Source organism: Carcharhinus amblyrhynchos, chromosome 11 (genome assembly GCF_965287045.1).
Source record: "Carcharhinus amblyrhynchos chromosome 11, sCarAmb.v2.hapA, whole genome shotgun sequence".
In the NCBI taxonomy this organism is placed as follows: Eukaryota; Metazoa; Chordata; class Chondrichthyes; order Carcharhiniformes; family Carcharhinidae; genus Carcharhinus; species Carcharhinus amblyrhynchos.
Window position 1 is genome coordinate 45,540,718 of NC_137334.1, and position 12,761 is coordinate 45,553,478.

Sequence of the window (12,761 nt, forward strand, 5' to 3'; positions counted from 1 at the left end):
TTTTTTTAGTCAAGTGAAAGTCATCATAAAAAAGAAATTAATTAAAAATATATGCTGCTGGCATGCCAGTGATCACACTGGAATTAAATAATTGCATTTCAGAACACACACATGGTATGAGGTAACTGTAATTTGTCACCTAACCATTATGTCCTGCAGGCTACGATATTAACATGAAAATATCACAAATTTCATACAATTTGTTCTTTAATGTTTAAAAAAATGATGCATCAGAGTTAAACAGCCTACAATTTTCACAGCTAAGTGTCAAATTATCTCCTACAAACTTATCCCATACATGGAGATTACTGCAATGGTTTATCTTGCAGCCAGTGCTATTTTGTTCACCGCTCTTAACGTGCAAAGAATCTCTCCCATAACACAACTGAAATGGTTAGTATCTTCCTTACCCATGACCATACCTGTCCTATTCTCTACCTCTATTGCTTATCATTTTCATTATCAAGGTTAATCTATGTCCCCGTCAATATTCTGCAATTTGTTTTTTTTAAAGAACCATTTTCTTTATACTAGTTTCTCTTGGCATAATTACCACAACGCCTTTTGATGGTGGTCTTGGGGGTCTACCCATGCCAGATTCTCTGCGATGTCAGCAGCAAAACATACCACTGCAAAACGCATCTGCAACAAAATGGTTTGCAGATGTCGGGACTCATCTGAACAGTGCTTTGGGTGGCCTGTGGAGTTTGAAATGGAGGCCGCCAGCAATCCTACACCACCACAGCAGCGGGAAGTATATACACGTGAACCTTCCACGTTCGGTATCATCGGGAATTCCATCTTCCAGCCTCAGAGTGTTCCTGGAGATCCATCTTCTTTTTTCAGGAGGTCCAACTTCTTTCTTGAATAGTGGGTCAGCGGTGTAGAGCAACGTTTCAACATGGTGCCCAGATACAATAACAGACTATATACATGAGGCCCGCCCTGTCACAAAATACAACGTCAAACTCCTGGTTGCATAATTAATGAGGCTGGGGGTCAGAAGATTTGGTGTGGTTTGCTGCCAGCTTCTGCAGTGAGAAACAGTCCCCACCCCAGCCCTGGCCAAGAGACTTAGTTCCTGGATTGGACCCTGTAAGTCCATTTTTCCCTGATCTCCAAATTCAATTTTCCACATTGACCATACTCCGAATCCCTTCCTGCTTAGTTATTGTACAGAAATAGGATCATGCTGTTCAGACTACTGCTTCATCAACATTACTCAAGAGTTACTGCACCTAGCTTATCACTGCAAGGTTAAGGCTCATAAATTCTCCAAAGTGGCGGATTGCCCATCAGAAGTGAATTACCTTCATTTGAAATCCAAAGCATCTGTCTGACCCAGCTTTCTTGACTCAGTGAGACCGTAACAATGAAGCAGCCCGGGGCTCCAGCTGCAAAAGGAGTGCAGCAAAGGAGGACATGCCCTCATTTTACAGCACCAGCTGCCGTAAAGCAGGTGATTTTAAATGGACCATTGAAAGAGAGAAGATAGATTTCAAAGATAAGTGAACAGTATGTGGGGTAGGGGTTTGGACATTGGTGAGGGGTCCTCTGGGGGGTCAAGTATGGGGAGTCTCATTTGGAGTTTAAGGCAGTGTGGGAGATCCCCTAGAGGGTTGGGTATATTGTGCTGGGCTTGGTCTGGGTGTTTAAAATAGTTACTGTTATGGCAGAAGTGTTTTTTTCCCTTCTAACTCTTTCAGAGTAACCATGGTGTAAAACTGGCAGAACCATCCAAACAAAGTCAGCAATTTAAATTCCAGCCCAGTGGAATTGTCCTGGAGAAGTTATCCCTTCTAGACAATTGCCGGCTAAATCCTTACTTCCAAGAGGGATTCCCCAGTGCATCTTTGAGGTCGCCCCCAAATGTGGGGTTGGGAAGCCAGTAAGTTACGGCACTAAGTTTGTTAAAACCACTGTGCCAAACTTATAAACCCAGGTTGTCATGTGCCACAAATGGTGGTTCCCTAATCAATCACATCTTTGAGGAAAAGTGTTGTGCAGGAAGGAAAGCAGTCTTGATTTTGGGTACCTTTTAATAACTCTTGACCAGTCCTGCACTAATAATCATCAAGGTGGACAGGGTTTTAAACCTCTCCACTGGGGGGAGTTAGAAAATGTTCGTAATTGGGAGAACAATGAATTAACTCAAATAATTACATAATTATTTGTGGGATAAACATTTAACTATAACATATGATATTATATATATTGTTTTTCCAGACTTCCTTTGATAGAATATAACAAATAGTGGGTGGGATTCTCCCAAAAAAATCTGAAGTGTCGAATTTGCATGAAAATGGGAGTAAATCCCAGTGGTTTTTTCAGCGGGATTTGAAAAATGAATCTCCCACACTCTGCACTCAGAGGGCATTGCCATGAATATCACCAAAATCAAGGGTGGGGTCTACTCCCACTGAAGAAGCTGGCAGCATAGCACTGAGTGGGCCACTGCGCTTTTGCCAATCTTCCAGCACTGAAATCGGCGCATGTGCAGTAACCCCACACTGCCAGCCTCACCCCCACCTGGCCCCTCCTCCTTAGTGCTGCTTAGTGGACAGCGCCAAAGTGCACTTTGGGCATTGATACTTTACCCCTTGGACAGTGCCAGGGGGCCAGGCTGGCACTGCCAAACTGGCAATACCTGGGGAAGTCTCCCCTTACCCACAACTTCTTGAGGAGAAGGGTGGGGCCTCAATTGCACCCCCCCTTCACTCCAGTGGGGTCGGACCATCAGCTCTCCGCTAATGAAGAGCTATTGTAAAACCCTGCTGGAGTGAATCACTTCTGGTGGGGGAGGCAAGGCTAGTGGGCCTGCAAACATCAGTACCACATTAATTACATTTAAATCTCCATTTGCATAATTTATACTGCTTTGCGCCAAAACATCGGAAATCCGGTGGCCAGAGACGTGCGGAGGCCATGCCGCCCAGCGAGAAGCCTGCTACAGGGCCATCACTGGAGTCTCCCAGCCCACTGTGCTTTAACAAACGGTTGCATGATTTCCATCATTGTTTTGGGATCATATTCCCCAGTCAGAAGCATTTTTCTCAAATGTGCCTGATTTGTTTCTCAATGAGCCATTTACCAAAAGCTTTTTATTTAAATAGGACTACATTTTACTAACTGAAATTTCATCCACCATCATTAGAATCAACTGCTTCTGTTCCTGCTCAAGAAATTTAGTTTACTATTTTAATCTTAGCACAGTTATGAATAATTGATCTAATCGATCAAATAGTTTCTGCATCTCAGTCCTGACCCAATCTTTAAAATAAGGAATTATAATGTGCAATAAATTAATCACAATAATAACCTGCACACTTTAGAAGGCACGACGCAGATGTTGTGCAGTATACAGCTGCAACATGCAAACCATACACTGCTCATTGGTCTCCGCTGAGTCACTGCCAATATGTTTTCAGCACCGAGCAATGCTATTTATATGGTCTCATGTGACATATAAAAATAACTCTTCACCTCATGTTCATATTCACTTTTTCCATTCAGACTGTAAATGTTTGCTATAATTGATTTTCTTGATTCGACAATTTGATTGCAGAACTTTCATGGAATGTATCAACAGCCCATTTGCGTTGTTCTACTTCTAACTAACCATTTTCTTCTGCCAGGTTTTTCTTTCAATGTTGATCATGGCTGCTGTCAGAACGTAGTTCAGAATTAACTGTTGCCTAGTACAATGTAATTACTTAAAACGAACCTTAGCGAGAACCATTGAACAATAGTGAGTATTTATTACAAAATGTAGTTAGCTTCCCAGTCATCCACTGATATCTGCAGCTGCCACAACAATAGTTAAACATCCTGTCAATTGGTCATTCCAAATAATTTTAACGTCCTTCTTTGCCTTCATCTCATACACCTGTAAAGATTCTGCTGTGATTTTCTTTGACTAGTATTTCCCCCACCCCAATAATTTTCAACCCTTGTTTTCTGAAGACACTAAGTGGGATTTTCCATTGCCTCTGCGGCTTGTTTTATGGCAGCAGAGGCTACCCATTACTGGCCGGTGGCGAGATCTTCGGATCCCACCAATTTCTCACCACAGGAAAACCCACGGCGAGGGTTTGCTATCGGGCAGGAGAATGACTGGAAATCTCAGGCACTGACTCTGGTTCAATAAGTGGCAGCCACCTTTTCAATACCTCAACCAAGTGACCATTTTTCAGCTGTGAGCTCAAACAGTAAGCGCTGGTAAGATTTCCAATATGATCAATACTTCAAAATTCATGCTGGTTCAGAAGTAATGGAAACATATAATGATCAACTGCATCAACCAAGGCCAATATTGATATAGTTTTTGCTGTGTTCATGATCAAAGACTTTCCAACATATACAATCCCTCAAAGGCGCTAAGGAGATAGTAATTAATTTTACAAGCATCACACTGAATTATTCAGACTAAAGTTGAGTTAATAACATTTTTGGCAGCACAGGTTAGAAAATCACAATCCATGACTGCTCCCATAATGACGACGGTTTCACTGTTCCAGGCAATCATCATTTGTGTTATTTCAGTTCAGCAACTATTAAGATTGTTAAACATAAACGGCAAAGCTGAATGATGACTAGGAATTGTGGGATATTTAAAGTTACTTTGTGGGATTAAAGAATCAATTTAATTTCAAAGTGATAATCTCCATGTAGGCTGCCCAAAAAACATGGAAATACAAATTAAAGCTATCAGTACTTAACCTGTTTATGTATTTGGGATTTTGAAATTGTAGAATAATGTTTCCATAGCGAGAGTGTGCTGTTGACAGTAGATGTGTAATACCCATAGAATCATAGAACTCTACAGTGCAGAAAGAGGCTCTTTGGCCCATCAAGTCTGCATCGAGCACAATCCCACCCAGGCCCTACCCCCATATCCCTACATATTTTACCCGCTAATCCCTCTAACGTACACCTCTCAGGACAGTAAGGGGCAATTTTTTAGCATGGCCAATCAACCTAACCCACACATCTTTGGACTGTGGGAGGAAACTGGAGCACCTGGAGGAAACCCACGCAGACATGAGAAGAACGTGCAAACTCCATACAGACAATGATCCGAGCTGGGAATCGAACCCTGGAGCTGTGAAGCAGCAGTGCTAACCACTGTGCTACCGTGCTGCCCTGAAGCTGACACACACTGTGGGTGGGATTTTACGACCCTGCTCGAGCGAGACCGGAAATTCCTGCCTGAGGTCAATGGGCATTTCTGTTTTCCGCCGCTCCAATTCTGTGGCAGGTGGGGAGATAGAAATCTGGCATATAAGGGAGACAAACTTACTTGTTACATTGCAAAAGAGACAACATAAAATACAGGCTTTTCTCTAGAAACCTGCAAGTCACACAATAGATAGCTGCACTCACATATCGCAAATCTCGGTGTGTCATTTTTCGAGTACCATACCAATGATACAGAAACAATAGCCCAATTGTGGTATTATTTCCCACATACTCCAAAGCTTAAAGGCTTACTTGATTAAACTAACTTTAATAAATGCTGAAAGAGGATACAAGCCTACCTCCACTGAGCTTTATTGTGCAAGAAGGAATTGCACTGATCCGGAAGTTTGCTGTCATGTGACATAATCTCAAGAATCCCCAAGATCTGCTTAAAGTTTGGCCTTCTCTGAAGAAACCAACAACAAGCAACATAAATGCAGCAATCAAATAACTTCTTCTGATGTGCACAATATCTTCTATAAATTTAATGTAAATGAAAGACAAGGATGTTGATAGTTGGCAGAAACATACATATTGTACAAAAGTTGAGATGTCCCATTACTGACTAACTATAGGTTGGTTGGAACAAAGACTGATACAACAATAAGTAGTGTGCAAATGAGCATAAAGTCACAAGAGGTGTTGGCAGATGTTTTGCAGGTGCAGTTAAGTATTCAATCATCCCTATTGGACCAAATAAATGTTAGATACAATTATCATTTAACAGTGAAGATCCGAAGAGATTTAGGGGTCCATATACAGCCATCACTATAATGTATTAGATACAAAAAATGTTAGCCTTTCTAATTAAAAGGGCAAGCATATAAAAGGGGAAGAAACTTTGCCATAACTACACAAAGTCTTGGTTGGACCACGTCTTGCTCGGTTATACAGTTTAGGGCACTGTACCTCAGTAAGGAGATACTGGCCTTGGAAGCAAAACAGTGAAAATTCATCAGAAGGTGACAAGGGCTCCAAACACTGGATTGTGAGAAGGGATATGAACTAGGATTTGCAACAAATATGATGTTCACAAGGTTGTTTCATTTCGGGACTGTGCCTTTAATTTGGGATATACATGAAGGTGGCATGTGACTTGTTCTAAAGTCTGCCAAACAATAAGCCTGGATGATGTGGCTGTTAAAAAGGAAACCCAGACTATTTTGATGGAAGAAGGTGCAAGATGTTCACACTTGAAGACAATTGCACCAACATTTGTATCTACTGTGGTTCTATTGCTAATCTCTGAAGTTCAAGGAAGGTGTTGAGAATGTAAATAGTTTTGCTTTAAACTGACTATATATAAAAGAGCAGTGAGGTCTTAAGGAGAGTTAATTAGCATTTCCACCTGGATATAAGGTGCATGTGATTCATTTTCTCATACAGATGGGCTTTGAGAGGGGAATGGTTTCTAAGATATTCCTCAAAATTCACAAAAGCAGTCTGACAGGATCTAGGTGAGACGGAGCAGTTACATGCTGAAGTCTCCAAGGTTTATCATGCAGGATTTGATATGGGAACACGTAGCCAGATTAAAAAGACCAGGTTCACGAGGATTTGTAATGAGACTGGAAAATTCGTTTAGTTTGTGGTAAAGGGAAAATGATCAGGAAAATCCCACAATCTGAAAGACAATTCAGTGGTCGAATGTTATCAGGCTCCAAAAGAAAAGGAATAAATGTAAATCCGCAAGAACTTTGAAATACTTTGGACTCAATTCATAAAAACAGAATGACCATTTAAGGGAAAGTGCAAGTCTTACCGATGAGGTAGGTTTTTTAGTTGTGTTAAGAATGAAAGGGGAAAGTTCTGTTCTGTAGTTTAAAGAATTAGTTGTCTACAAGAGTGTTTGGTTGTAATCTGTTCATTACAGTAGAAGTCTTAAAATGTGAAATCTTGTGTCATCATTTCAACTGGAAGCTTGAATTCTTTTTCAAACTTATCAGTCCGTACAGAAATCATAACAGCTTGTATTCCATGGAATAAAGAGCGGTTTAGGGGCGTTTGAAAGATATAAATGTAAAAACATAGAATGCAGTACAAGGAGGAAGCTATTTGGCCCACTGAGTCTGCACCGTCAACAATCCCACCCAGGCCCTATCCCAGTAACTCCAAGTATTTATCCTGACACTAAGGGGCAATTTAGCTTGGCCAATTAACCTAACCTGCACAGAAACCAGAGAACCTGGAGGAAACCCATGCAGGCATGGGGAAAACATGCAAACTGCTCACAGATAGTGACCCAAGACCAGAATCGAACTTGTGTTACTGGCACTGTGAGTTAGCAGTGCTAACCACTGTGCCACTGTGCTGCCTGGGTATGAGAAAAATTTTAGCTGGCAAGGGGACACAACCATCAAATGAGAGCCAGCACGTCTGGGGAGAACCCATTAAATAATCCTCCATGCAAAGAATGGTAGAAATGTGGAAACCACTGCTACAAAAAGCAGTAGATGCTAGTTCAATTAAAAAGTTTAAATCTGAGATTGATAGAATTTTGCTAGGCATGGTTATTAAAAAAAGACTTTAAACCAAGGCAAGCAGATAGATGTAGATCAGCCATGTTCTCAATGCATATCGGAACAGGCTGAATGACCTATTCTTATGCCCCTATTTAAATCAAACAACTGATTATTTATGGATAATCATATCACTGAAATTTTTGATTTTCTTACATAATCATTTATATCTCTTAGCCTTGAAATAGTGCATGGGAGCTATTGCTTTCCTACAGCGTCAATGACAGTGACCAACATTGCAGGGTCTTTCAATCCACTTCTGCAATAATCACCAACAAGTACAACAGTGTGGTTATTGTGATTGACAAATTGGCAAAGAAAGGAAACTGGATGCATAAAGCGCTGAATTCTAACAGCAAGGAAAGGAAAAGGAAATGCCAGAGATATGTCTTGCTTTAAATGGCCATGTGCTAGATATAAAAACTGCAAATGTAAAATATCAGCATCTAAAATGATTCTGGCAAAGTCCACCAAAATCAAAAATTCTACTGGTCCTACTCTGTTATGAGAGCACAGCTGAGAGTGAAAGCCCAGTTCTCCTGTTGGTAGCTGCTCTCATAAATGTGACCTTCATTATTGTGACAGCAGTAGGCCACTGTTGTGCCCAAATCTGAAAGCTGCCAGATTCATTGGCCCCATTTCTGGCTTATAAATGTGACTAGTGACGTAAATATCAGCAGCAAGAGTGTAATGCCCCCATGCTAAATGGTGAAGCTCTTGTCAGTAATTTTCTACAAGAACAGTGCCAGTCTTTCAGATACTGGATGCTGATTGGATTTTTATGGGAGGGAAATGTGGAGTTTTAGTGACATCAGATTCAAGAAGGAAGGACAGTGGCAGCCCCGAGGTGTGGCACGCAGCCAATCGCGACAGCAGCCCATTTAGAACTGATGGAAACTAAGAGCCACAGTGACACCATTCTGCTGCATGCAGAGGGAAACAAGGCAGTATTCTCAATCGGACCTCCCGTGGACTTATGGAGAGCCATATTGTATGATTAACATAAGTGGGAGTTAGGAGCCCATGGAGTTTAGTATAATGCAATATGATTGCAAAATAAAAGCACCATTTCTGAGGTTGTAGATGAGAACCACAGCTGTTGTACTCTTTACACTTAAAACCCAAATGCTGCTCTAACTCAAAATCGGTGTATTTTTTGAACATTGCATGAGATGTTTCTGCTTGTGTGAAAGAACTATGATTAAAAATGGTTACATTTGTTAAGCCCATCAACATTTTTGGAAGTCTAAGACAGAGGTACAGAGGTCTGCATTGTCATGTATTACTGGGACGTTAAGGGCACTTATATATACACAACAGGAATGGCTCACAGACAGAGATCTTTCACTACTGAGAAGTAGCCTCTTTCATTTATCTCATTTATAGAAAGTCGAGACTGATGGCAGCTTTGAGGACCCATGAAAATGTGGGTTTCCAAAGGTTGCAAGTTTTGTATACATAATGCAGTACATTGCAGCAGAATCTCTCTAACAGTACCCTCCTCTCAAAGCAACTCGGTAATCAATAACATTCCTTTGATGTAAAAATAAATGGAAGATCTCAGTACTTACTTTGGGATCAGTTTCCCAGCACTGGTGCTGTAGTTGTGCAAAACTAGCAGGACAGCCCTTCGGAATGGTCAATCTCTGTCATAAGAAAAGCACAAGTTTACACACAAGTTTAAAAAAAATGTTAATAAGCTGGGAATTTTTTCAAGTTGCTTCCCTCAAGAAGACAGCAACATCCGACTGCAGAACGATTTCAAGGGTACTCAGGTTATTTCATTTTTATAAATCTGTTCAAAGGACATGAACATCATTGGCAAGGTCAACAATTGTTGCCCATCTTTAATTTGCCCTTGAGAAAGCAGTGGTGGTTCTTAAACTCCTGCAGTCCACATGGTGTTGATAACACCCACAGTCCAGTTAGGAAGGGAGTTCCAGATTTTTGACCCTGCGACGGTGAAATAACAACAATATAGCTGCAAGTTAGGATGCTGTGTGAGCTGGAGAGGAACCTGAGATGGTGATGTTCCCATGCACTTGCTGACCTTGTTCTTCTAGGTGTTAGATGTTGAGAGTTTGGAAGCTGCTATCAAAGATCATTGGTGAATTGCTCCAATGCATCTTGTAGATAGTGTACACTGCTTACTGTGCGCTGGTGGTGGAAGATGTGAATATTTTTGGATGGAATGCTAATCAAACGGGCTGAATGTCTTGAATGGTGTCAAACTTTTTGAATGTTGTTGGAACTGCAATTATCCAGGTAAATGGAGAGTATTCCCTCACACTCCTGATTTGTGCCTTATGGATGGTGGACAGGCTTTGGAAAGTCGGTCATTTGCCGCAGTATTTTGAGCTTCTGACCTGCTCATATACTTGCTGTATTTATGAGGCTGCTCTGGTTGTCCTTCTGATCAATGGTAACCCCCCAAGATATTGATAGTAGAGGATTCAGCAGTAATAATGCCATTGAATGTCATGGAGGAGATGGTTAGATTTTCTCTTGTTGGAGATAATCGTTGCCTGGCACACCTGTGGAGCAACTGTTGCTTACCAGTTGTGAGCTCAAGCCTGGATATTGTCCAGGTTTTGCTGCACATGGGCATGAACTGCTTTAAAATCTCAGAGTCACAAATGGTTCTGAACATTGTGCAACCAGTGAACAGCACCACTTCTAACCACATGATGCTGGAAGGTCATTGCTGATGGTCGGACATAGGATACTAAAAAACCTTAAAAACTCCTGCAACAATGTCCTGGGGCTAAATGATTGATTCCAATAATCACAACCCTCTTTCTTTGGGTTTGGTACAATTCCAATCAGTGGTGAGTTTTCTCACTGATTCTAGACTCCAATTTTACTAAGGCTCCTTGATGCCACACTTGTTCAAATACTGCCTTGATGTCAAGGGCAGTCACTCTAACCTCACCTGTAAAATTCAGCTCTTTTGTCCAGAGAAACTAGGAGTAGGCCATTCAGCCCTTCGAGCCTGTTCCGCCATTAAATATGATCATGACTGATCCTCTATTTCAATACCATTTTTCAATACCTTTCTTCCCATACTCCTTGATGGCACTAAAATCTAAAAAAAAACCATCCCTTTCTTGAATACATTCTATCCCTTTCTTGAATACATTCAGGGACTTGGTCTTCACAGCCTTCCATGGTAGGGAATTCCACAGGTTCACTACTCTTTGAATAAAGAAGCTTTTTCTTATCTCAGTCCTAAATGGTCCACCCCTTTACCTGAGACTTTGTCTACTGGTTCTAGGTTTCCCAAACAGAAAAAACATCTTCCCTGCATCCAATCTGTCCAAGCCTGTCAGAATTTTTTACGCTTCAATCAGATCTCCTTTCATCCTTTTAAAATCTGATGAATACAAGCCCAGGCGAACCAATCTCCCCTCATGGGACAGGCCCGCCAACCCCGGTAGCAGCCTAACAAACCTCTGCTGCATTTCCTCTGTGGCAAACATATCCTTTATTAGGTTGGGAGACCAAAACTGCATATAATACTCACGGTGTGGTCTCATCAGGGCCTTGTATATCTGCAGCAAGACATCTCCACACCTGAACTCAAATCCTTCTGCAATGAAGGCCAACATACCATTTGCTTTCCTAATTGCTTGCTGCACCTACCTCTCTACTTTCATTGACTGCTGTACAAGGACGCCCAGATAGCTTTGTACATCCACACTTCCCAGTATATTACCATTGGTTTGGTCTACGGTTATGATGAGATTTATCTTCAGTGGTGAGCTTTCACAGAGTGGGCTGATAAACTGTTTAATTTTACAAAGCATTACTACCAAGTCTGTGTTCCCACTTAACAACAATCTGTGCAACTTCCAGCGAGAATCACTGGATGCCAGTTAGGAGAGAGTACTGGCCAAATTTCCCCTTTCTACCAAGAAACACTAAACCAACTCCATCACCTCCACATGCCAGATAACTCAGTATGGACTTGTATCATATTGTGATGTTACTGCATGGCTGGTCAGCACACCATGTGATAGGCTGGGATTTTCCACTCCCAACGTTGTTGGGCAGAATTGGCGACAGGGGCAGAAAATTTTGCGTGAACTCTGAAATCGTGTTACACGCCGACACAAAGATGTGACATGATTGTCCTCCTGCCTCCATCTGTGACAGGGCTTGTTTCCTGACATTCAACATCGGGAACATTCACATTCATTTACATATTATCAGGCCTTCACACCTGAATCATCCCCTTCATCCGGTCAGAAAACATATTCACGTCAGCGTGTCGGCAGAATGGTGTGAAACCCAAGCACCCAAGGCGCGCACCTGACAAGCAGATCTCCCAGGGGAGCTCAGGTGAGTGCAACGTTTGGGAGGGTGTGGGGGAATCATGCCTAAACACTGCCCTCTAGCACAACAATTTTCCTTCATAGCAAATGGTCAAGAATTTGGTTTGACTTTGTGTCACATTAGTCACAGAAAGAAAAACAACTAATCATAAATACTGAACACTTAAAATTTAAAAATGCTGGATATATACAAATCAGTTATTTATTGAATATTTTCAACAGAGATCCTTCGTCAAAATTAAGTTTGAACAAAGAGCCATGATTCAAATGTGTGCTTCTATTTTTCTGCCAGATGATTAGTTCTTTTTGGTATCTGTAAGTAATATTAGTGAGGTTCCACTGTACATTTACATTTTGCTAATGGATCTCCTGCAATCAGGGCTATGGGCCAAGTGCTGGCAGATGGGAATAGATGGGAGTTCGGGTGATTCTAATGTGTTGGTGCAGACTCCATGGGCCGAAGGACCTTTTCTGTGCTGTATGATTCTATGAATACAGCTTATTGGGGTGACACAGTGGTTAGCACTACTGCCTCAGCGCTAGGGACCCAGGTTTGATTTGGGTCACTGTGTGTGGAGTCTGCATATTCTCCCTATGTCTGTGTGGGTTTCCTCCGGGTGCTCCGGTTTCCTCCCACAGTCCAAAAGATGTGCTAGTTAGATGCGTTAGC

General features: G+C 41.6%; 1 protein-coding gene across 2 annotated transcripts in view; it reads right to left on the reverse strand.

Moving 5' to 3' along the window:
* The window catches only part of LOC145350093 (mitogen-activated protein kinase kinase kinase 20-like), a 70,051-nt gene that overhangs the window by 3,663 nt on the left and 53,627 nt on the right, over positions 1–12,761 (reverse strand). For both annotated transcript variants that reach the window (XM_080198983.1, XM_080198984.1), the window contains exons 9-10: positions 9,329–9,403; positions 5,538–5,644 (exon numbers count right to left, since the gene is read on the reverse strand). In XM_080198983.1, the coding sequence (XP_080055109.1) occupies positions 5,538–5,644; positions 9,329–9,403 (182 nt within the window). The remainder of the gene's footprint in view (positions 1–5,537; positions 5,645–9,328; positions 9,404–12,761) is intronic.